Genomic DNA, 24,226 nt, shown 5'->3' with positions numbered 1-24,226 from the left:
CCCTCCGCCACATGGCCCGCTCCGTTGCCACCTGTGGCTCTTTGCCCAAACGTCACTACTCAAACAGGCTTCTCTGGCATTTCTTTTAAAAATGGCAACCTGCCTTCTCCCTCCCAGAGCGTTCTCCATCCAGCTTATCCTGCTCTGATCTATTTCTTTGTTCCATAACACTTAACACCTTCTAGCACACCCTATAATTGGCCTGTCTGTTCTATTTCTTGATGATTATCAGTTTTTCCTCTCACCCCAAAATAAACTCCATGGAAGCAGGATTTTTGTCCATCTTGTTCATTGATGGTTCCCAAGCACTTGGAACAGTGTTGGGGATAGAGTAAGTGCCCAGTAAATACTTGCTGACTGAATGACTGTGTAAATGAATGGATGTCTTGGATACTTTAAATGTTTTATGTGTGGCATTAAATGCCACTGATGGGAAACTCTGGCCTTTGAGTCCTGAGAAGCGCACTTAGTTTGAGAACCATGGCGCTCAGAGCCCTCCATGGCTCTTTCCTGATTCAAGCCTGTGGTTTTCTGAGCATCTGTGGGAACCCAGGCTGACAGAGACACAGGATGGTGAAAACAGTGCTGTGCTGGGCTGGTGAGTGAGGGGGTGGATTTCTTTTCCTAAAGTTGCTATTCAGTGTTGCAATGTTTGTGTCCTAAACACAGTTTTGGAGAAAACAATTTGTTTTTAAAAGACTCCCCTCTCATAGCACAGGGAACTGTACTCAATATTTTGTAATAAACTATAAGGGAAAATAATCTGAAAAGGAATATTTATATATATATATTTGTATATAGAAATGAGTCTCTGTGCTGTACACCTGAAACTAACACGATATTGTAAATCAACTATACGTCAATTAAAAAAAAAACTTAGGGAAATTGATTTAAAAAAAAAAAAGGAAAAAAAACGAAACAAAAAACTCCCCTCTCCCTCCGCAAAATCCTATTGCGGGAGTGCTTTGAAAATGCCTTGGTGCGGTGTCTCCAGGGAAGTTGGTGGCCAGCAGAGGGCAGCAAAGCCCCACAGGCAGCCCCGCAGAGGCTCAGTCCTGGTTGCCGGAGCTGGAAAGGCTAGGGAGTCGCCTGCCTGCGGATCAGAGCTGGGACTTCAGTGCAGACGCAGGAAACAGTCCGCTGACACTTCGGTATCCACCCTTGTTTGGTCCTGGAGTGGCTGAGCAGCTGAACACAGCTCTTCTCCATTAGTAGTAAAACTAGAACCACCACCACCATCACCATCAAAACAGTAGCAACCGTTTGTTGTGCATCACTGTGGAGGCAAGCTCCCCCGTCCCCAGTGTGATTGGGAAGGAAAGGCCAGAGTCCTAGTGATGCTAGCTTGGCAAGTTTATTGAAATCCCAGCAACACAAAGAGCAGTACAGACAGGCACCCACCCCAGCCCAGGCCTCCCTGGAGCACGCAGACATAAACCCCCCTGCAGTGAACAGAGCTGGGCCTCCCTCACACCACCAGCAGGGGCGTGGAGTGTTGCAGGGTCCATCTCTCTACCAGCACTCACCCACCTCGTGGACTCGCATGCCAGGGTTACACCAACACCCCAGGAAGAGAAGCAGCTAGGACCTATGCCGCTCAGAGAAGAACCATCTCTGGGATCGCTTGGCCCACCAAAAACGGTGGATCCTTCTGGGTCAGGAAGAGAAGGAAAGGAACTTCTCCTGCCAGGGAAAGGAAGGGGAGGGAAGCAGAGGACGGTGGCTTGAGGACACCTGCTGTGTGGACAGCCAGCTCTCCATTCTCTAAGTTAATCCAAAGCTAGGACCAACATGCTGATTTTTGTAATTGTATTGAATCTGCATTTCTTGAGGTCTTTGGGCTGGGTGGTGAGGAGTGACCCAAAGGAAGGAAATTGGGAGTCAGGGAGAGGCCAGTCCGCTGGGGCTGTGGATGGAGCGTTTAGGTGGTGAAAAAAAATCCCCCCAGAGGACACAGGCCAGGCAGAGCAGCCCTCGGCTTCTTGGCAGGATGGGTACCTAGAGCGCCCTCGGCCCAGAGTCCGGGCACTTTGGGGACAGAAGCAGAAGCCGTGGAGATGGTTCTTCCTGGTTGGTGGCTGGTCGGCGCTCGGCTCGAGGTGGTGGTGGACACGAAGCGGACGCTGCAACCGCGGCTGCTGAAGCCGCCCTCGGTGGGCAGCGGGCAGGGGACGCTGGGGGCGCAGGTCTCGCCCACAAGCACGGAGCTCCCCTCCCTGGAAGCCCGCGCTCAGCGGGTCCCCACCGCCCACGACCTGGGCCCCGCCCACGTTCGAGCTGCAGAAGCCGCTGGACCGGTTGCTGCTGCGGCCCGAGATGGTGACCCCGCCGCCGGAGAGGCTGCAGGTGGTGACCAGAGGCTCGGGCCCGCACACCGGGCCGCCCCGGGAGCTGCTCACCGCTGTGGGAGGATGAAACCCTCAGTGAGGCTGCCTCATCCTCCCCCTCCCACTGGGGGTGGGGGGAGGGACGGGTGGTGGCATCAGGGGAAGTGGCCTGGGTCCGAGTAGTTCCTACTGTCTACATAGTCAGTACCCACTTTTCCCTTCTCTTGTCTGGGTGTCTCAAAGGCTGTGACTCCACTGAAGTCAAACATTCCGACTAAAATGGAAGAATTCAGCCAGTTCCCCAGGTGTTGGCCTATAGCCATAAGTCCACCACCATTTATATACGGCCAAAGTCAGGTTGGGTTGAGTGAGGCGGGTAGCGATCTGGATTACCCAGCAGCTGCGTCAGTAGCTTGCATGAAGCCACAGGGCTTCTCTCTTCCAATGATATCATGCTCCTTGGCGGTCCCCACATTGCCCATCAAAAAGGTAGTCCTGGGCTCCCCTGGTGGCGCAGTGGTTGAGAGTCCCCCTGCCAATGCAGGGGACACGGGTTCGTGCCCCGGTCCGGGAGGATCCCGCATGCCGCGGAGCGGCTGGGCCCGTGAGCCGTGGCCGCTGGGCCTGCGCGTCCGGAGCCTGTGCTCCACAGCGGGAGATGCCACAACAGTGAGAGGCCCGCCTACCGCAAAAAAAAAAAAAAAAAAAAAAGGTAGTCCTTCGTTCCTCCTGACCCACTCCCACCTGCTGCACTGAGAGCACTTAGTGGCTCTCCTCGCCTTCCAGCAGGCGCTTATAGGTGGCGACCTCGATGTCCAGGGCCAGCTTGACATTCGTCTCCTCCTGGTACTCCTTCAGCTGCCGTGCCATGTCCTGCTTGGCCTGCTGCAGGGCAGCCTCCAGCTCCGCCAGCTTGCACTTGACGTCGCTGAGGGCTGCCTCGCCCCACTGCTCTGCCTCGGCCACAGTGGCCTCCAGCTTGCAGTGCTGGGGGGAGGGCAGTTTGCAGGTGGGCTTTGGCAGGGACTAGGGGATCCTCAGGTCAGACTAGAAACTCTGCCCCCTGTGAGTGGGCACATGGCATGGTGCTAAGCCAGGGGTGGAGCCTGTGGAGGATGCTTCCCCAGGGATTGTCATCCTGTAGTTTGACGTCAGCAGGGAGCAGAACATTGCTTATCTTCCATTTCTATCCTCACTGATTTTGCACTTACTGATTTCTGCTGCTCTAAGACCAATGGGGTCCAGAGAGTAAAGCCGTTCTTTCTGCCTCACCTGCCCCTCTAAGTCAGCCCCAGGTCTTTCCTTCTACATGGGAGACTCTTTCCATGGTTCCACATTTTCCTCCCCCAGGAAGTCTTCCTGGACTAATTCTTTTATTCCTCTGTTTCTGGGTCCTGGTGGCCTCCCCCACATCTTCAGACTTGGGCTCCCCAAAGCTTGGGGCCCTGCCTGTCCTCCCTGTGGGGCTTTCTCTCCTTTCTTTCGCCCACCTGAGCCTTGGCGTGCTCGATCTCTGCCTTCAGCCTCTGGATCAGGTGGGTCAGCTCATTGATCTCATCCCGAGTGTTACACAGGTTGTCACAGTGTTGGCCAGCTGTCACCCGCATCTCCTCATACTGGCGGGTGGGGGAGAAAGGGGTATTCCGAGGGCTTGAAGATTGGGTCAAGATCACAGCCCACTTTGTCATCCATGAGTCTGACCCCAGGGCTGCCTACACCCTTTCCCCAGTGCCCTCCTGCCCACCTTGGTCTGGTACCAGGCCTCTGCATCAGCCCGACTGCGCCTGGCAGTCTCTTCATACTGGGCCTTGATATCGGCGATGATCCCATCAAAGTTCAGGTCCCGGCTGTTGTCTATCTTCACGATGACTGAGGTCTCAGAGATGTGTGACTGCAGCAACTGGATTTCCTGTGTTGTAGGATCAGCGAGACAGATGGGTTCAGAGTCCCGTCAGTGGCCGGGGCTCTGCCACAGGGTCCCCAGGATGCGGAGTCGGGGGAGAGAGCATTGCTTGTTTGTTCAGAGCACAGCAATGGGGCAGATCATCCAAACCAAAAGCAAAGAAAAAGAGGTGGCCCAGAACCGTTTCAGTTTGACTTTAAACCCTTGTTATACACTAGGAGACATTCCTTTAACATCTTAACTTCTTAGGTGACTATTAAAACCATGGGAGCCTAAGGACTTGGAGGAGAGGAGACCATGCTAAAGCTTAAACTTTCTTTGGTTTATCCACACAGTGGCTGTGCCAGTCTGGATCACTGAGAGCTGACAATATTTTAGAACATGGTGGTCTAGGAATTCCTATATCCCAAGTCCTTAATAGAACCAGGGGTGGGGCTGGGGGAGGGCTGGGAACTGGCCTGCAAGGTGAGGGCCCCAGGGGGAGCTTTCTTCAGCCTTTCCACTCAGAGCCAGCCGTTTAGCTCTGATTGGGATCGTTCCAGACCAAACAGAAGCAAAAGATCGCTAGTTCATTTGACTAATTAGGTAACACAATTTTTCTTACATCTCCTAGAAAATCAGTTTTCCAGGGTCTTCTCATCAGTAGATAGGAAGTGACATTCCTAGACCCCAGTCTTTAGATTGGTCAACAGAAGTTGGGTCATGGATCCAAGGAGCTGATTCACAGACCTGAGTCAGGCTGCCGAGAAGCCTGCTCCCCTTACCTTCTCCGCTTGTACATGCATCAACTATAGAGGATATAGATTTGATGGGAGGAAAGAGGTATGATACCAAAGGTTAGAAAATACACTAGTCCAGTGAATCCCCCAGGGAGTCCAGACCACACACTGAGCTCCTTGGATAGCTCAGAGGGGATGACCCCTTACCGCCATGTGTAGGGTTTTCAGGAAGTTGATATCCTGAGTTAAGGTATCCACGTTGGCCTCTAGATCAGACTTATTTGAGAAAGCTGTATCCACATCCTGTATCAAAGAGAGAAGGATAAAATGCTCATTACTTGCGCACTGTTTAACCTCCCCGCCTTGGCAGGTTCTGGAGGTGGGTGGGAAGACCAGGCCAGTTCCCACAGGGCCAGGCCAAGTGGGACAGATGGGAAAGTCATTGGGTGGAAATACAGCTTAGTGACTCTTGTTCTTCTCCCTTATATAGCATGAAACCCCCAGGGATGCTGGACATTTTCTGATGCTTATTTAGAGGCAAGAAGAGTCTAGATAATCCAAGACTCTTCAAATGTCATCCCTTCAGACCTCTGCTCTCATGAAGACCCAATCCTAAGTCACTGGAGGCCAAATCAGAACTTCGAAGGGAAGCGGTTGTGACCTTAGGGGGTCCACTGTGTGCGAGTATTCACAGGTCTGTCCGGGCAGTGTCCTGGAGTTGCGAGAACATTTGTCTGTCTGGAGGAGAAGTTTGCCTGGGCCTGTTGCTCTCCTTACCTTCTTCAGAGCCACAGACTCATTCTCAGCGTTGGCCAGGAGTTCCACCTCCTCTTCATATGTGGATGATAAGGATGAAGAGGGTGAGTTCTCACTCTGAACTGAGAGCCGATTACTCCCAGCTCCCCAGTTATCACCTCTTGTGACCTCTCTGCTCCGTCCAGGAGCCTGGCTCCCTGCATGTTTTCATCCACTCTGTCCCATCTTTAAGACCTTTTATGAGTCCACAGCCCTTGGTTTCTCCGAATCCCTTTTACTTTCTCAAATTGGATGTGGGGTCTGAAAATCTGGACCTTTGCTGTGCTCCTCTGCTGGAAAAGCCTTAGGGTCATTGCACTTAGAGGAAGTAGGACCTTATTTGTGGCTGGACTTAGGCACTGTTCTCAAAATCAGAGAGTTTCTTTTCCTGGGGTCAACTCACCCATGCTCACAGGCAGGATTAGGGACAACCATGCCCAATTCCAAGTCTCCTTTCTCCTCAGGACCCATGGAGGGCCTCCTCCTCCCATACATATCACATCCCCACCCCTGTCTTCAGGCTGGGAATTGAAACCAGCATTCAACCCTGATCCTTCCGGCAGCTCTCACCCAAGCTTGGCCGCTGCTCTGGGGACCAGCCCGTGCCCATCCTAGGTCAGTGCAGTCCAGCAGCCACTCACTTCTTCTTGAAACCCTCAGGGACATCCTGCACGTTGTTCCTCTCAGCCTCCAGCCGGGCCCGTTCGCTGTTCACTACGTCCAGCTGTCTCTGCAGGTTGGTGATGTAGTTCTTGAAGAGGGGCTCCAGGTTGCTCCTGGCATATTTCTGATCTTGGAGGAAGTTCCACTTGGTCTCTAGGAGCTTATTCTGCTGTTCCAGGAACCACACCTAAATCCACAGGGGCAAAGACATGGCAATTGAAGTGCTTGATATAGTCACCTGTATGTCAACGTTGCTCAGATGGCCAGAGGTGACTTAAACCTGTGGTGACATCGTTCCCCCCTCTGTTGAATTTAGCTCCTCCTCTAACTCAGTAGAATCTGCAGAGCAGGTCTGCGACCCCTCCTTGTGCTCAACCAGGCTTATCTACAAACAGAAGCTTTGGAACCAAAGCTCTTCAACCATTTCCCTTTCAACCCTCTGAGAAAGGTGAGGGCTGATTCACTGGGAAGTTGGAGATCGATTCAACCTGAGCTGGGGTTTGCCTGTATCTGAAAACTGATTTCAGCCATCCCTAGCAGGGAAGGAGGAACAGAGTAAAGTACATTGGGCTGGGATGTGGTATTAGGAGGTGGGAATTCTCAGGTCATAATTCATACCCATCACCTCAGAAATTCCATCAGCTGAGACTTATAGAGCTGGAGGGGAACATAGAGGCCATTTGCTCCAACCCCTCATTTTGGAGTGAAATGAAGCTCACAGAGGTGAGTTTCCAATCTCAGACACAATAGAGCATCCCCACTTCATGGAGACACGGTCTGGGGTTTGGGGCTGTGTCAGTTCCACCTCTCTGTTCCTCTCATCAGCCTGAAGACCAGTGACCACCAGTGGTCATTCCCTACTGTTTCCCTCAATCTAGGTGACTCAGCTGAATCTGGATAACCCAGGTGGGGGAGGGGTATGAATTCTTTGCTTTGTACAAAAATTACTCAACTCCATTCTCCATTTCTTTAAGCCTGAATAGGTGTGGCCACTCAGCCTCAGAAACCATGGAAACTTCAAAGAGAGCATGAGGATCTCAAAGGATAAAACCTCTTAAACCTGTACCAGCCAACACCTGGTGGAGGTGTTAGTGTTTCTAGCCTGTTTGGGAGATATTTCTAAGCGACTAGGTGGTAGGTCTTAGTTTGTTCAGATGCCTTCAGATTTGGCTGGATGTTCCTCCTTCCCCCAGAAGACACCACCACTGTCTTAATCTATCCCTCTATGCAGTGCTTCCTCGGGCTCGTCCTGGCTCCGCAGCAGAGTGACCCGGAAATCATACCGCCATGCCTTTGGCTGGTGCCTGAAGGATCTGGGGTCAAGGTCGATGCCCTAGGTCTGGACCTGTTCTTCTTAAGGGAAAGAACATCTCAGTGCATTTAGCTCGCATCATCCCAGACCCAGAGGTTGAGCTGTCGTAAGTACCTTGTCGATGAAGGAGGCAAATTTGTTGTTGAGGGTCTCAATTTGCTCCTTCTCATCCCTCTTCACCCTCTGGGCATTAGGGTCAATCTCCAGGCTGAGGTGGGTCAGCAGTCACTGGTTAACAGTCACTGCTGTGATGGACGGGGCTGCTGGCACTCCAGCTCCTCCAACTTGGTAGCCAAAGCCAGGGCCGCCGAGGCCACTGCCAGCTCCAAACCCCAGACCAGCACCACTCCCATCACCAAAGCCAAAGGCCATCCCACTGCCAGAACCAAGGCCAACTCCGTAGCGGATGGGCCGAGGGCACACAGCTACTATCCGGGGTGAGCACGATCCAAACCTGATGACACTGCCGAAGCTGCTAAGACCCTGGAAGCGGGGCCCACTCCTGCAGGAGACAGAGCTGGCCCGGAAGTGGTTCAGGTTCTGGGGGGGCATTGCTGAGCAAGAGCTGAAGCTGCCCACACGGCGACCAGAGCTGACTGTGTCGGAGCGGCAAGGTGTGACGGTGTCCTGGGTGAGAGGCTAGCAGCGACTGCAGAGCAGGGGGAGCCGGAGCTGGGAGGCCCTCTGAGGCCGGTGGAGCCCTCTAAGCACTTTTATGTGTGTGGGGATTTGAGGATTGGCCCCCTAAAAATGGAAAAAGCCCTTTGGAAGCATTTATGAGCTTGGGTAGTTAGCAGAAAATCTTCCAGCCTGTAACCTCCTTCACAATGAGCTAATCTCAGACACACCTATTTTCCTCAGAATCAGGGCCATAACATCGAACCTATAAACATTAAAAACATATAAACACGTAAACATTATGGTCCTACTTTTTCCACAAGTCCACCACTGTTGCCATTATGGGGACCTTAATTTGCTTTGGTCATAAATCCAATAGACTTTCCACAGTAAGTGTGGCTAGCCACCAGAATGTTAGGATGGTAACTGCTCCAGCAAGAGGCTGCAAGGGATGCAGCTATACAGATAACCCCCTCAACAGATGGGGGTGTGCAGAAGATAGGCAGGGTTTTCATAGCTCTAAGTAAGAAATGATATGGTGAGAATACAGTTGGTTGCATTCCTGGAGATGGATTAAACAGTCCAAAAACATTTTGCAGTGTTTTATCTAACCTTTATGATCTGATTTGACTGTTTACATAAAAATTGAATCGTCACTAAAGCTCATTTGGGGTAGTGTAGATACATGTCTGATCTGAGACACTCAAAGGAGATCCATTCATTCATACGTTCATTTATTCATTTGACAATTACCAGTTACTCTCTCTCAGGTAATGTGCTTGGTGCCGAGGGTACAGAGATAAAAAGATGGTCTCTATCCTCCTGGTGTTGGGGGGAGATTAATCTTGAGGACTTCTACCAACCAATACTTTTGTGGCATAGTTTGAGGCCAAAATTTTGTATGATTTGGCCGTGTATCTGTGTGGAAAGTTAACCACATGATTTTGAGCCCCCAGAATACACATTAGGGCTGATCTATAGTCCTGCCTATGCAGGTTCCTTGCATTATTGATGAATCCTTGGTTAGGAGGGAGAGAAACCAAGCAATAAGCATCTGGGTAGGAAATGAAAAGTTCTAAGTCACTGGCTATCATTATCATTGTTAATCAATATCGCAAGTATTTCAGGACCCAGAGACAGATGTTTGCCTTTTCTATTCTAGAGAGTGACATGATTTGTCCTACTCGTCTGTGCCTGGGGGAACTTGTGCTCACTTGGGATTCTACTTGGAAGGGGATATGTGCTTTTCTCTGGAGCTAACCATCTCAGGTCTTCACTATTTTCTTCCTTCCCAATCTCTATATCTTTGATTTCTTTTTCTTGTCTTACTGCATTAGCTAGGACTTCCAGTTTGATGTTGAAAAGCAGTGGTGAGAGGGGGCATCTTTGCCTTATTCCTGATTTTTGGTGGGAAATCTTCAAATTTCTTACCATTAAGTACAATGTTAGCTGTAGTTTTTTTGTAGCTATATATATTTTTTGTCAAGTTGAGGAAGTTTTCCTCTGTTCCTAGTTTACTACTGTTTTATACAGCCCCAGCTATCAGGTGTATGTCTAAAGGGAGAAGCAGAAAAATAATAATAACACAATACTTCTTGTGAAGGTTGCAAGTGACCTCCAGGTTGCTAAAATCACTGGTCCATTCCCAGCTCTCATTTAACTTAGCAGGATTTGACATAGTTGATCATTCCCTTTTCCTTAAAACAATTTCTTCTTTTGGTTTCCAGACACCACATTCTCCTGATTTTCTATACATATTACTGACTGCTTCTTTTCAGTTTTCTCAACCAGTTTACCCTCATATCCCCGACCTCTACACACCACAGCATCATTGGGCTCAGCCCTTGTACCTGTTCATGTCTTTATCTATACTTGTTCACTTCATGACAGCATACAGCCTCATGCCTTAAATACCATCTTTGCACTGATGACTGCCAAGGTGTATCTCTATCCCGGGCATCCCTTCTGTGCCCCACATGTATATATATATATATATATACACACACACATATATATATATACATATATATATGTATATATATATATATATATACACACACACATATATATATATATTTATGGTACGCGGGCCTCTCACTGTTGTGGCCTCTACCTTTGCGGAGCACAGACTCCGGATGCGCAGGCTCAGCGGCCATGGCTCACAGGCCCAGCCGCTCCACGGCATGTGGGATCCTCCCGGACCGGGGCACGAACCCACGTCCCCTGCATCGGCAGGCGGACCCTCAACCACTGCGCCACCAGGGAAGCCCCCACATCTCTACTTGGATATCGATTAGTATCTCAGCCTTCATCTATCCAAAGCTGTTCTCCCTATTGATTGTTCCTATGAAATATATTCCACTTGCCAGGCTCACTATCCCTGTAGTGGCTCAGGCCAAAAATCTGGGAGTCATCCTTTATTCCTCAGCTTGTTCCATATCGCACATTCAATCCATTGGCAAGTCCTACCTGCAAAATATACCTGGACTCCTACTACTTCTCATCACCCCACTGCTACCATATTTGTCCGAGCCCATCACTCCTCACAGGGTCTATTGAAGTCTCCTTCCAGCTAGTCACCCTGCTTCCTCCTTTGCCCATCTGACTTTCCTTAACACCATAGTCAGAAGGGTCCTTTAAAAACATGTCAGATCATGCCATTTCTAAGCTCATATGCCTCTGGTGGTTTCCCATCCCACTCAGAGTAAATGCCATACAGGACTCTACCTAGTCTGCTCTCCTCTTTCACTGACCTCACGTCCCTCTATCCGTCTTACTGCTCACCCTGCTCCAGCCACCCTGGCCTCCTGTGTGTCCATCAGACAGGCAGGAAAACTCCTACTCAGAGGCCTTCCCATTTGCTGTTGTTGTTGTTGTTGTTTTTCTGCTGGGAACTCTTTTCCTGCAAATGGCTACATGGCCGGGTCCCTCAACTCTTCCAGTTCTTTGCTCATGGGTCGCCCCCTCCTTAAAGCCCCCTCCCCTGTGTACTCTCTATTCCCCCTCCCCGCTTCCTCTTCTCCTTAGCAGTGCTTACAGTCTGAGGTCCTTTCCTGCACGGGTTTGCCTGTTTATCACCTGTCTTCCCAGGCTGGAATATAAGCTCCAGGAGGCAGGCACTGTTGTGTGTTTTTTTCCTCCTCTGTGTCTCCTGCTTAGGATAACGGGGACATGGGGGAGGCATGCTATATGGTTTTGTTGAATGAATGAAGACACCGCAAAGATTAAAAGCAGGAGGAAAAAGGGAGAAAGGACAGGGGGTGAAAGAAGAGGAATTTGGGCATTTGGCTTTGTAAGTATTTCAGGAAGAGGAGACTCTAGTCTCCAAAATGGACAGGAATGACCCTGAGGAGGATGGTGCAGAAATCCAAGAGCTCAGTTTGCCTTCCAGCTCCAGCCTCTTGGGGTGTGAGCCTGGCTGCTTGGAGGAAAGGGCATCCCCCTCCACTGAGGCCAGGCAAGGGGATCCAGGTGACTGGGAAGGGGATGGGGGACCCCTGTGGAGGAGAAAAGGGGAGGGGAGCAGGAGGGATGGCATAGAGGACACCAGTGAGTGTGCCAGGCCGGGAACAGAAGACTTGACACAGCCCTTGGAGTCAAATGGAACTGGGTTCAGTCCCAATTTTGCCATCAGTCAGCAGTGTGACCTTGGGCAGTGGCATGGGAAGGGCACGGTAGTGGCACACCCTGGATGCAGGCAGTCAGGGGTGCGTGTCTGTAGAGAACTTAAAAACAACAATACACCCAACTAAAAGTCTGCTTGCCTTTTATTATCACTGTGCAACATTCGCCCTCCATGGTATACAAATGAGCTGGGGAAATTGTTTAACCTCTCTAAGCCTCAGGTTCTTCATCTGTAAAATGGAATTATACCTACTGCACAGTATGTGCGGGTTACATGTGAAAATGTTTGGGGTGTATGCTGTGTGGAGCCTGGTGTGGTTATTGTCATCCATTTCTTTCCCCCCTCCATCCCCTTCTTTTTCTCTCTGCCCCCTTCCCCTCTCTTTTGCACAATCCTCCTTTCACTGGTAAGCCGTCATTTCTGTTCCCGTCCAGCACCCCACCTGCTTCCCACTCCAGTGGCTGTGGCATCATTACCCCACCAGCCATTCCCGGGGCTGTCCTGTGGTTCAGCTTCCTTCAACCTTAACAGCCCAGGCGGGGTGGCGGTAATTGAGACCAGTCACGCATAACCCCTTTTCTGAGATGGGCTGTTGCCATCAGCAGTTTATACTTCTGAGGCATTATTTCATCAGACAATGCAAAACACAGTCCTCAGCAGGTGGGGAGAGGGGAGTTGTCCTGGAAACTCCGGGCTGGGGCTTTTGCTGCTCTGACAGTTTCTGCTTCCTGTTGGGAGCTGGTCTGGATGTAATCCTGAGATCTGCTGGCTGAGCTAGTGTAGGCAGTTTGCTGGCTCATCTCGATGCTAACTGCCTGGGGCGGAGGGGGAACTGCTGATGAGGGCTTGGCAGGGAGGAGGGAATGGGAGGGGAAGGGGCCATCCTGATTGGCTGAGCAGAGCCTGTGAACCCTGGGTGCACAGTGACTGCACTGTGTGTGTGTGTGTGTGTGTGTGTGTGTGTGCGCGCGCGCGCGCGCGCGCATGCCTGTGGGAGGGGAGGAGGGTGACAGGGAAATCCAGATGGTGAGAAGGCTTTGCTAAAGCCACCTTCTTCAGATGTTTCCGTTTTGCCTAGGGACAAGTTTGCACAGGAGAGAGGCACTCACCGGGAGGTGTTCATGCTGAGACCTGCCCTGGTGGGAAGGGAAGCTCAGGGGTCCCCCAGCAGAAGGAGGGGGGCGATGAGGAGAGAGCCCTCTGCCCTGTCAGACTAGTGATGCTAGGATAGAATCCTAACACCTCCGAGGAGAGTCAAAGCACCCCACTTGCTTGAGCCCGTCCCCACCCTTTCAGGCAGAATGACTTTTTTCAGGTTTAGCCCAAATTCTTCACTTGCCCACAGTTATCACCTGTCAGGGTGAAATGTGACAGGTGACCTGCTCGCAGGCGTGCAGGTCGGTTTGCTTCAACAAACCTTTATTGGGTGTGATGTAAGCCGACATCAAGATTAGGTGCTGGGATGCTTGCTGGGTGCAGCCCTCTTCCTTTTACCAGACTCAGTGATCCTAAGTTCCCCTTCTCTGCCCCCAGTTCCATTTCTGCAGCCATTTCCCCCAATCCGAGCCCCAAGGGGAGAGAGGCGGTAGTGGGTCCACCTGGGGCCGCTGATGGGACTTGGATGAGCAAGGGATCCTGGGGGACCCAGGGGAAGGGCAGAGGGCATCTGAGGGAGGGCACAGTGGGGCAAGGAAGGCTCTCCTAGAGAGAAGAGGGACAAGAAATGGGAGACATTCGGGGGGACAGACACAAAAACAAGGGGCTTCATTCAGGGTCCTTCCACCTGCCCCAGGCCTCTTTGGGCTGTTCCCCACCTGTCCTCACGGGGGCGCTCTGGGAAGGGCTGGGATTTGGATTCCCGAGGCCGAGTGGAATGCAGGGAGGCTCTGGCTTCCAGCAGTCAGCTCCCCCTTCCTTCCGAGGGCAGGGCGGGGCCTGATCCTCCCTATAGGTGCAGGGTAGGTCCTGGAGAAACTCAGATGTTTGCCCAGGTAATGGAGGTGAACCGCCCAGGGAACTACCGGGAGGCACTTTTGTCCTGCCTGCCTAGAGTCACCTCCTCCCTGGAGAGAGGGGGAGAATGGGGGCATGGCTGCACAGCACTGAGGGGGATGCGCCGGGGCCTGTAGCTCATGTCCAGGACTGAGCTGGGGTACCCTCACTACTGGGATGAGTCTGCCTAGTGGACGGTTCCAGACAAGTCTCCCTTCCCCTGGGGCCTGGGCCACTCTAGGATGGGAATTCCCAAAGGGATGGTCGCCAGGCTCAAGCCCACCTCATTGTGAGGGTGGGGGAATCTTCTCTCCTCCTCCTCCTTTACTCCACTGGGGTGCATCCTGGGCCTTGGGTAGTCATCTTTGGGACAGAGGTGGGTGGCCTGTTGTCATCTCTGTTTCTGCTGACTGCAGGCCGAGCATTCCTGTAGTTTTCAGAGCTTTGAGTGCTTAATCAGCAAGGAGCTCAGCTGGCTCTAGGGCCAGATCCAGAGTGACAGGGCTTCAAGTGGGAATGGAGGCCATGAGGCCCCCGTTGTCCCATCCCCTCCTTCCCGGGTGTGGATGTGCATCCCTAAAGCCACCGGCCCTCACCCGTCTGACGCTGCACACTCTGGTTCACAGCTGCTGATCCCTCAGCGTGGAGCCCCTGCTGGGCTTCCTTGCTTCCCCTCAGTCCTGCTGGCCTTTGGGATCCAGCTTGCCTGCCCCCTCCTCTGGGGATCTTTCCGAGGCCCGTGACCAGGGTAGGACCCTCAGTTACGTCCTCCTTCACAACAAGCCTGACATCTGTAATTTCCTGTTCCAGGTCTGTACCCTCAGGGAGGCTGTAAGCCCCAGGGGCATGGATTGGGGCCAGGGCCCCATTTTTTAAAAACAGCTTTATTAAGATATAATTCACATATCATATAATTCGCTCATTGAAAATTACAGTTCAGTGGTTTTAGTATATTCCCAGATAAGTGCACCCGTCACCCCAGTCCCTTTTAGAATGTTCTCATCGCCTCAAAAGAAACCTTTGGCTGTCCCCGCCACCCCATCTCCTCTTCCCTCCAGCCCACCAGGCAGCCACAGATCTGCTTTCTGTCTCTGTAGATTGCCCTAATCTGGAATTTCATATGAATGGAATCATAGAATGTGTGGTCTCTGTGTCTGGCTTCTTTTATCTCCCTCATGTTTTCAAGGTTCATCCATGTTGGAGCACGTATTAGTACTTCACTCCTTTTTATGGCCAAATAACATTTCATTGTATGGAGAGACCAAATTTTGATTATCCATTCATCCAACTGATGGACATTTTGGTTGTTTCCACCTCTTGGCTCTTGTGCATAGTGATGCTATGAACATTCACGTACGAGTTTTTGTGTGGACATGTTTTCATTTCTCTTGGGTATCTACCTAGGAGTGGAATTGCTGGGTCACATGGTAACTCTGTGTTTAACATTTTGAAGAACTGCTGGACTGTTTTCCAAAGTGGCTGCACCAGTTTATGGTCCCTACCATGGGCTCTAGGAACTGTGTCTACTGTCCCTACTGGTAGGTCAGCCCTGACTGGGGCTGCCTTGTTCACCACAGAGACACCAGCCCCTGGGTGGTCTGACCCATGACAGGTGCTTGATAAATATTATATTGAGTGAATGAAAAAGCAAGTGGGTGGGTTCTTTTTAATATGCTGCCCATAAGTCAGTAACCCTTGTCCGTTCAGACCCTGTCCTTGTAATCTTCTCTGTGAGCTTCTCTCTGATCTCCTTGCCTGGCATAATCACAAGTTGCTTCTCCTTGTCGTTTCCATTCTCTCTGGCTGTCACTGCTTATGACTCCTCTGTGAGGCTGAGTCACTCTAGGGTTCCGAGCATGTTGTAGTCACCTCTGTATCCCCAGCTTCTAATGCGGGGCTTGGCACAGAAGAGATGCCCTACGCGGGGCTGTGGGGGAAGAGGAGATGCACCCCAGCGCTCAGGAGAGGGGAGCCACATGGGGGCATCTGTAGTGGGGGGATTGTTACAGGGGATCAGTGAGGCAACGGGGAGGGTATCAGGGTCAGGCAGAGGGTGGAACCGCTGCCACCAAGTCTCATTTCCAGGTCTTGGGGCTCCCGAGAGGGAGAGGAGGCTAGGGGGTGCCCCGCCCTAGCCAGTCTGCTGCCTATCTTCCCTGCTTTCCCCAGGTCTGCACCTGCCCTGCGTGGGGACCTGGCTGGGGAGGCAGAGCCCAGGCTTTGAGGCTGCCGAGTACAGACATGACAGACTTTCTCTAGGACATATGCAGGGGACCATGTGGTGAGGAGGTCTGTGGGGAATAGGGCTGTGGTTTTTAACGTGGCAGGTGACTTGCAAACTATTGGGGTGTGATGTGCAGGTTTTAAGGGGAATTTGTATGGCTCCCCACTCACTCCACAGGCCACTTGCCAATCATTCATATGTAGTTTTCCCTTTTGTATAATAACCTCTCTTTCCACTCCCAACCCTGCACTCCGCACCAGCCCCCAGTTCCCCAAAGCTGCCCATCAGTTCCCCTTCAGCCTCATTGCCCTCCACAGAGCAGGGCCAATACTCCTGATTCCCATAGCCTGGGAACAGTCAGTTGATTGGCAATAGACAAGCCCAGAGGCTCATGGCAGAGACGTGGATCCCTGGGTGGGCAGGGCTTCTGCAGATGCAGCACAATGCGGGAGGAGGGGCTGTGCTCTGGGGAGGTGGGGTCAGCTCAGCACCTCCCCTCCCCTCGCAGCCCCTGAGTCAGGGCCTCCAAGTGTGCTGAGGCAGCCCCGTATCGCTGCAGCCAGGAGAGCACATTCATATCTGACCCAAAGCAAGAGGAACTCAAAGGAGAGGGAGCAGGGCAGGGCTGGCTACGTGCAGAGGGTAGGGGTGGGGCTGATTCCATTGTCCCTTTGTTCAGTAAACACTTCATGTCCCCTTGCCTTTGTGCTAGGCATTTCTTAGCCGTCAGCTGCCACTGTGAGCTCAGGAAAAAATGTATTTTTATAGCGCCAGTTCAACACACCTGAGCAGGTAACTTTACTGCCCAAAGACCACCTCTTGATTCTGTGTGCTAACTGAGAGGAGCATGGACAGGTCCCGAGCGAAGCTGAAATCCTGGCACTTGGCTTGGGAATTTGGAATGGGATTTGGGGGTATTTTGATATTTGTAATAGTGCGTGGATTAGGTGGGTGTTAAAAGTTCACTTTTTAGGCGCATGACAGACCGAGGTAAGAGAGGAGGGGAATGTCCCGGGGTCGGGGGAGGCTGGCTTTGCGGGGGAAGTTCCATGGGACGATCCACAAAGCAGAGCTGTGATGTGCCCATTTGGCCTTCTCATGGGGAAGAGAAGTGTTTGGGGGCCATTGCCATTCTCTTGGCCGCACTAGAGCCTGACTGTCAGTGGTCCAGATATACGGTGGATGCATTTTCGTTCTTTGCATCCCACCCCCACCCCAGGACCTAGCGCAGAGTCTGCACGCAGCTAAGTGAAAGGTGACTCTTGAAGATACCTGATGGGCGGCTCACGGAGAAAACCCAAGGGAAAACTTCGATCAGTATAGGAAGGTGGGATTTTGGAACAGCCTTGTCTTCAACCCTGGGGGACAACATCCAGGCTGGGGGCTGGTGCCCCGTCCCCTGGGCTTCTAGCCTCTGGGGCTGTACTAACACTTGTGGCAGGAGGAGCCACCCCCAGCCCCTAGCTTCGTGCCGAAGCTCCACCTGCTTCCACAGCCCAGTAGCCCCCGGGGCTCACAGGGGATGTAGATTTCACCGTACCCATGATGCTGCAGCCCCCGCTGCTCTTGAGGACGCTGGTGTCCCCTGGACAGTACACGGGTGTGCTGACCACACTTGGCTCGTAGAGGATGTGCCTTTGGAGCTGTTCACAGCTGCGGGAACAGGAAAGGATACTCAGGGCCCTGCCCTGAAACATCTCGGTCAGGCCAGGCCCCCACCTGCTGCAGCTCCCTTCTAAGGACATTCCCATCCCAGCTACCAACTTCCATGTCTCTCACTCTGGCCACATAAAGTGCTTAGCAGTTCCCCATGTGTCTCTCCTCTTGCCCCAGAGCCCTATCTTCTGCTTCACCCTCTCTGTTTCTATTTGTCTGAGCCTGCTTCAAATCGTCTTTCTCCAGAAAAACATCCCCTTGTCTATATGGTTCCTTGCAGCTTCTGGGCCCTGAAGCACTGGGACCACGCTGCATGTCTGCCCCTGATTCTCACTCCCATAGACTTGGGTAGCTCTGAGGGAGAGCCTTTCCATCTTCCAGGAGCTCCAGGCAAACAGAACTCTTCCTTTGGGGTGGGGGAAGCACGCGGAGGTTTGGGCAGGGGCCAGCGTGGTCTATTATGGGTTGATCAGCTCCCAAGATCCCAGAACCGCTGGGGAGGGCTCTTCTACTCACAGATATTCACGGGCCCAACGCCTTCATGCAGCCTGGGGGTGGGAGGCAAAGGAGACACAAGGGAACTGCATCAGAGAATGAGGCCAAGAAGCACGTGGCACCCCACCACTTCTGCCTGCTCCATGGACCCTGTCAGCGAGGAGGGCCTGTGGTCTGCGTGCTGTTTTAGATTTTCCACGACTGTGGGATGGGCAATGGCAGCAACAGCAAGCAGAGGGCAGGAGAACAGACATACCTGGTGCCCATCCTTGACTGACCCGTGCTCCTCGCCCTCCAGCAGGCGCCTGTAGGTGGCGATCTCGATGTCCAGGCCCAGCTTGGAGTTCATCACCTGCTGGAACTCCTTGAGCAGGCAGGCCATATCCTGCCTGGTCTTCTGCAGGGCCTCCTCCAGCCCAGCCAGCTTGCACTTGGCGTCGTTGAGGGCCGCCTCCCCCTGCTGCTCCGCCTCGGGCATGGCGCACCCTCCAGTTTGCAGCGCTGGGAGGAGAGGGCACAGAAAGGCATTACGGGGCGCCCTGGAGAACAGAGAACACGGTCGTTGTGAGGCAATTAGAAACAATATATATTGGTCTCTTCCCCCAGTTTCTGGACAGAACGCCCCCAAACCTTGCAATTTCCTAAATGATAAGCACACTAAGATCATCCTTTGTTCTAACGTTTGGTCTTTGACCCTGGTTTCTGACACAGAGTCCCTAAACCCCTTAGAATTTCCTGGGTATTGGCAATGTCTTTTGTTTAATTAAGGTGACTCTAGGTAGGCTCCTGGATGGGGGCTGGTCACCAGAAAGACCAAGCCATGATTAGAAGCTGGGAATTTTCAGCCCACCCTGCAAATCTCCCGAGAGGGGAGAGAGGCTGGGAACGGAGGTAATAATTGATCGTGCCTAGGAGAGGAAGCCTCCATAAAATCCCAACAGTAGAGGATTCAGAGAGCCTCCAGGCTGGTGACCAGGCGGAGGTGTGGAGAGAATGGCACGCCTGGAGAGGGCATGGAAGCTCCACGCCCCTCCCACATACCTTGCCTTATCCATCTCTTCCACCTGGGTGTTCATCCGTATCCCTTATCATATGCTTTTATAATAAAGCAGTAGATATAAAGGAATCTATTTTCCTGAGTTCTGTGAGCAACTCCAGCAAATTAATCAAACCTGAGGAGGGGGGTCATGGAGACCTCCAATATATAGCCGATTGCTCAGAAACACAACCTGGACTTGTGATTAGCATCTGAACTGGAGGCAGCCTTGTGGGACTTGGGGGGCAGTCCCTAACCTGTGGGATCTGATGCTATCTCCAGGTAGGTAGTGTCAGAAGTGCGTTAAGTTGTAGAACACCCAGCTGGTGTTGCAGAACTGGTTAGTATGGAAACACCCTTCCCCCATATCTGGTATCAGAAAGTGCTGTGAATGTGATAGTGGGAGGGTAAAGGAGGGACACAGGAGGAAGAGTGAGTTTTTCCTACAGTCATGGTTATGTGTCAGATTCAAATCTGCTGTGGGTTTCATCCTAGGATTGCGACATCTGGTTCCTCTGGGGGATGGGGACCAGTTCTCTTGTCTATAACACCTCAAGGAGATCTGTGAGTTTCCTCTAGATAAGCCAAACAATTTCTTTGTGACTAATAGATTTTAAGTGTCTGCCTGGTCTTCACTAGCCTAGGAGAAGAGAGTGAGTCTGAGTTTATGAACTCTGCGGGGTCACCTTGAATTTCAGGATCATAGAATTAGAGTCTTTGGTTGGAAGGGGCCTTGGAGAACATCTTTTCTATACTCCCATCTAGTGAAGAATCCTTGCTATTCCATCTTGATGCAGTAGGTTGCCTAGCTTCTGTTGGGGGCCTCACTGTTTCCTGAGCCTGCTCATCCTGCTGTGGGTCAGCTCTTCTGTAGAAAGGGCTCGCTCCCTCTCGTGGGAAACAGCGCAAGTTTATTCCCTCCTCGACTGGGCCCCCAGGGAGGATGGACTCCCCCATCACGACCAAGACCAGATGGCGGGTTACCCTGTGATGGCCTCATCTGGGCTTTGACATTCTCAATGTCTTGCTGCAACCACTGAATCAGCTTGTTTATTTCCAGAATCTCGTTCTTGCCGTTGTGGAGGTTGTCACAGCGGGTCCCGGCTGTCAGCCGCAGCTCCTCATACTACCACACAGGGAGGTCAGAACCTGGGCACCCACACTGTTGTCCCTCCCAGCCCCCTTCCCCACTGTCCCCCGTGTCTCCTCTCCTAACTTCCTGGGTCAGGTGCTTTTGGATTCTTATACTTGTTCTGTTCCCCATCCCCTATCCATTTCTGGTCCTTTTCTGGGCTATTCCTTATTCCTTTCTCATATTCCAGCCCTGAATCTTTAGGCTTATTAAATTCTCCTCTAAGCTCCAAACTCGCCTCCTCTCTGTTCAGTGATTCTGTGTCTTGTCCTTTTCTCTCCGCCCTGGGATTTCCCTCCTTTTTTCTCCATCCCTGCTCTGGACCTTGGAAAGAGATTCTGTGCTCAGCCTGGGGTACCTAACCGACCAAGGCCTGAGGACACAGCACATCTGCCCCCGCCAGGGTGAATATGTTTGTATATTCTCCTTCAAAACAATTGAAAACAAAATGCAATATTATTTCCTATCTTGGTTTAACACTTTTTTATTAAACTTTTGTACATTGAATCTGATTTCTGAATAGTGTGTTATAGATTACATTAATAGATTAAACATTTAGCCAACTTTGTATTTTCTGCATATAATGGATGGGAGCGTTTTGCATAGAAAATGCAAAACAAGATAAGCACAAGTCAGTCTCTTTGGTTATTGTGAAAAAGCTTGTAGTTGCCCAATCAATACCCATTCTCCTCTTCTTCAAACAGAAGCCCAGATAAGAGAATATTTCTCAGCTTTCTCATCAACGAGGTGCACGGCCATTGCTGGGTAGGGCTTCTAGGAAAGCTGTTTAAAGTCAGAGATGATTCAGTTGTCATGTTCCTTTTGCCCTCTCTTCTTCTGCCTGCTTGGAATGAACATGTGAGATTGGTGGTATCGCAGCCATCTTGGGACATGGGGCAACCATGAGGATTAAAGCACTATGCTAAGAATGACAGAAAAGAAAGCTAGAAGGAGCCTGTGTTCCTGATGGTGACACAGAACCCCAGAGTCATCTGTGGGCAGTCTACTTCTTTACTTTCAAATTATTTGAGAAAAAAGTAAAAATCAAATTTGTTTCAACTGTCATTATTATTATTGATTTCTGATCCTCACGGCTAAATACAATTTTTAAATAATAGAGTTATCTTTCTGGTTCTAACTTAGGAGGATGGGAAACTGTGGTTATCTTTCCTGAGCCCACCTGACTGATGAATGGCCCGGGAGAGAAACTGGAGGAGGGGCCGGCCAGAGCAAAACCTGGCCGTGGGTGAGCCACAGACTGAGTCACAGGGAGCTGACGCCAGGCCGGGGTTTGATACCTTGATCACCATGATCTCCAGAAAAAGGGTAGAGCATTGCTTGGGACACTCCCTGGAGATTGGTGCCCATTGCCTTCAGAAAAAAGTCCAAAGGCCTCAGTGCAGCTCTGCAGATCTGCTGTGATCTGGCCCTGTGTCTCCAGCTGCATTTCTTTCATGGTGCTTCCTTTCATGCCTCACCTCAGCCAGACGTCCTTTCCCCCATGCTTATGGAAATCATACTTGGCCTTCGAGATCCAGACCACACCCCAGCGCCTCCGCCTTTCCAGACACAATTTGTTACTTGCATCATCATCCTATTCCCTTGGCCTGCAGCTTGACCTTAGCGGTCACTTCATGCTACCTCGTATCTCAGTTTGGCTGGTTACACGTTTCTCTCCCGTGGACTGTAATTTCCTTGAGGATGGGGATGCTGTGACTCTTAGTATCCTCATGGTTCCACACACCCCAGTAAGGCCCTCCTTCCCTGGCCACCCTGTTGCAAACCGTATTCACACCACACTCCCTACGCTTCACCCTGATTTATTTTCTCCATAACACGTGTCCATCTAACATACATCCACTGTACTTATTCGTCTTGCCTGTCCCGCCCCTGCCCCTGCCTCCGGAATGAAAGTGACACGAAGGCAGGGATTGTTTGTGCTGTTCCCTGCTGGACCTCCAGCACCTAGAACGGTGCTTGGCAAACGACGGATGCTCAATAAATGAATGAATGAATGAGTGAATAATAATGGTGCCTTTCACAGATAGGGTGGGCAAGACTGAGATGATAATATTTGTCAAATCAAATTGCCCTCAGGGACACCAACTGCCCTCCCAGCAAGGCCCTAATTACCTAAGTCTGGGGCCACCTGAATCACGGTTTCTGCTCCACTATTAGTAACCACCCCATGCCATTAGCCTCTTCCCATGCCCGGAAGCCCAGAGTCCTCTTTGTCATCATTGCCAATTAGCATTCCTTGCCAGTTAGCATTCCTTGCCACACCAGGGCCTGGGTGTGGCATGGCCCTCAGTCTCTCCTCACCCGCTTCCTGGGGGATAGTGGGCCTGGGGTCCCCCGGGCCCCGCCTGGGCCTCCCCCGGCTCTGGTACCAGGCCTCTGCTTGTGCTTTGCTGCGGCTGGAGATTTTGTCGTACTGGGCTTCGATCTGGGAAACGATGCCGCCCGCCTGCAGCTCCTGGCTTTTGTCCACCTTCACAATGATGGAGGTCTCTGAGATCTGAGACTGCAGCAGGCTGATCTCCTGGGTGTGGGGACCCTGGGAGATTGGCCCCTGGCTGACCACCTGTGGGCAGCATGGCTGCAGGTATCTCCTCATATAAGCTTTTCAGGAAGTCGATCTCCTGGACCAGACCTCCACATTGGTCTCCAGGTCAGCCTTTATCAGGAAGGCTGTGTCCACATCCTGCAGCCAGAGAAATGACAGTCGTAACCTGGGGCCACCCCTCTGCCAGCTGGGCCACGAGGCAAGGTGGTAGCAGGTGGCGGGTGTGGGACCCACCTTTCCTCACTTAGGCCTATGTGGAAGGGAAGGGGTGACAAAGCCAAGGATGGAGTGAGGGGTCCCCAGCCCCAGGACCCCATGCCTGGGCCTGGCATTCTGATGGGGAAGCATCTGAAGACAATGGGGTTAAAGGAGCCTTGAATGCATTCCTCAGAGCTCCCTATGGACCTCAGGCCAGAAAATACATCGCTATCTATGTGAGGGATCAACAAGATGATTTTCATCTCTGGGAGTTTGAGTCAGAGTCTTTGTTTTGGCTTTGATTTGGCATTTGCAACATCTCCAGCTTCTTGGGCAGGTGTAAATACAACCCTTAACATGAGTTGGGAGGTGGAGGCCAGGTCAGTCCCTGTCCTTCTGCAAGGGGCGGGGGAGGCTGGCCTTCCTCTCTCCCAGGGTCTGCGGGGTGGGCGGGCTGCAGGCACATTCGGACACGGTCCAGGGGCTGAGTGTCCCCAGGCCCAGTGGGCCAGCTCAGGGGGCCTTCTCCTTCCCTGGGCCATCCTCCCTCACCTTCTTCAAGGCAACAAACTCATTCTCAGCAGAGGGCTGCAGGGAGAGCTCCTCTTCATATCTGGCGGAATGGGCAGGGGAAAATGTTTTAGTTGGGCTTGTGGGGTTTGAAAGGGAGTTGGTATCAGGCCTGAGGGTAGGAACCTCTGGGGGCAAATCCGTGTCTCACCGACTGAATGCCCTAGGGAGGCACCAGGTCCAGCCCCATCTCTGGACACGTCTGGCTCCTCCATCCACTCAACACAGATGACTTTTATCATTGCTTCTCATTAGCAAGTTTACCTTCCATGCCACTGCCCAGTAGCCTGTTCCTGTGTCGAATCATTCTCTGGGAAGTCCTTCTTAAAGCTACCTTTATTCTATCTTGCTGCTGAGGAAGCTTACGTCATCTAGGCGTTCCCTCTTGGAGGGCA

General features: G+C 51.8%; 1 protein-coding gene across 1 annotated transcript; it reads right to left on the bottom strand.

The window, feature by feature from the left end:
- Positions 1–1,921: 1,921 nt before the first annotated feature.
- LOC115858779 (keratin, type II cuticular Hb4) lies at positions 1,922–24,202 on the bottom strand. Its single transcript, XM_070046540.1, is given in 17 exon segments — positions 1,922–2,209; positions 2,211–2,401; positions 3,062–3,314; positions 3,818–3,943; positions 4,072–4,236; positions 5,157–5,252; positions 5,727–5,787; positions 6,386–6,594; positions 7,834–8,346; positions 17,696–17,831; positions 18,608–18,830; positions 20,350–20,491; positions 21,678–21,733; positions 22,820–23,039; positions 23,151–23,201; positions 23,814–23,874; positions 24,198–24,202. Coding segments are annotated over 17 exon segments (2,796 nt in total).
- Positions 24,203–24,226: the final 24 nt, after the last annotated feature.

This window comes from Globicephala melas, chromosome 10 (genome assembly GCF_963455315.2).
Source record: "Globicephala melas chromosome 10, mGloMel1.2, whole genome shotgun sequence".
Lineage (NCBI taxonomy): Eukaryota > Metazoa > Chordata > Mammalia > Artiodactyla > Delphinidae > Globicephala > Globicephala melas.
Note: the sequence above shows the minus strand (reverse complement) of the source record. Positions and strands in the feature narration are given on the sequence as shown.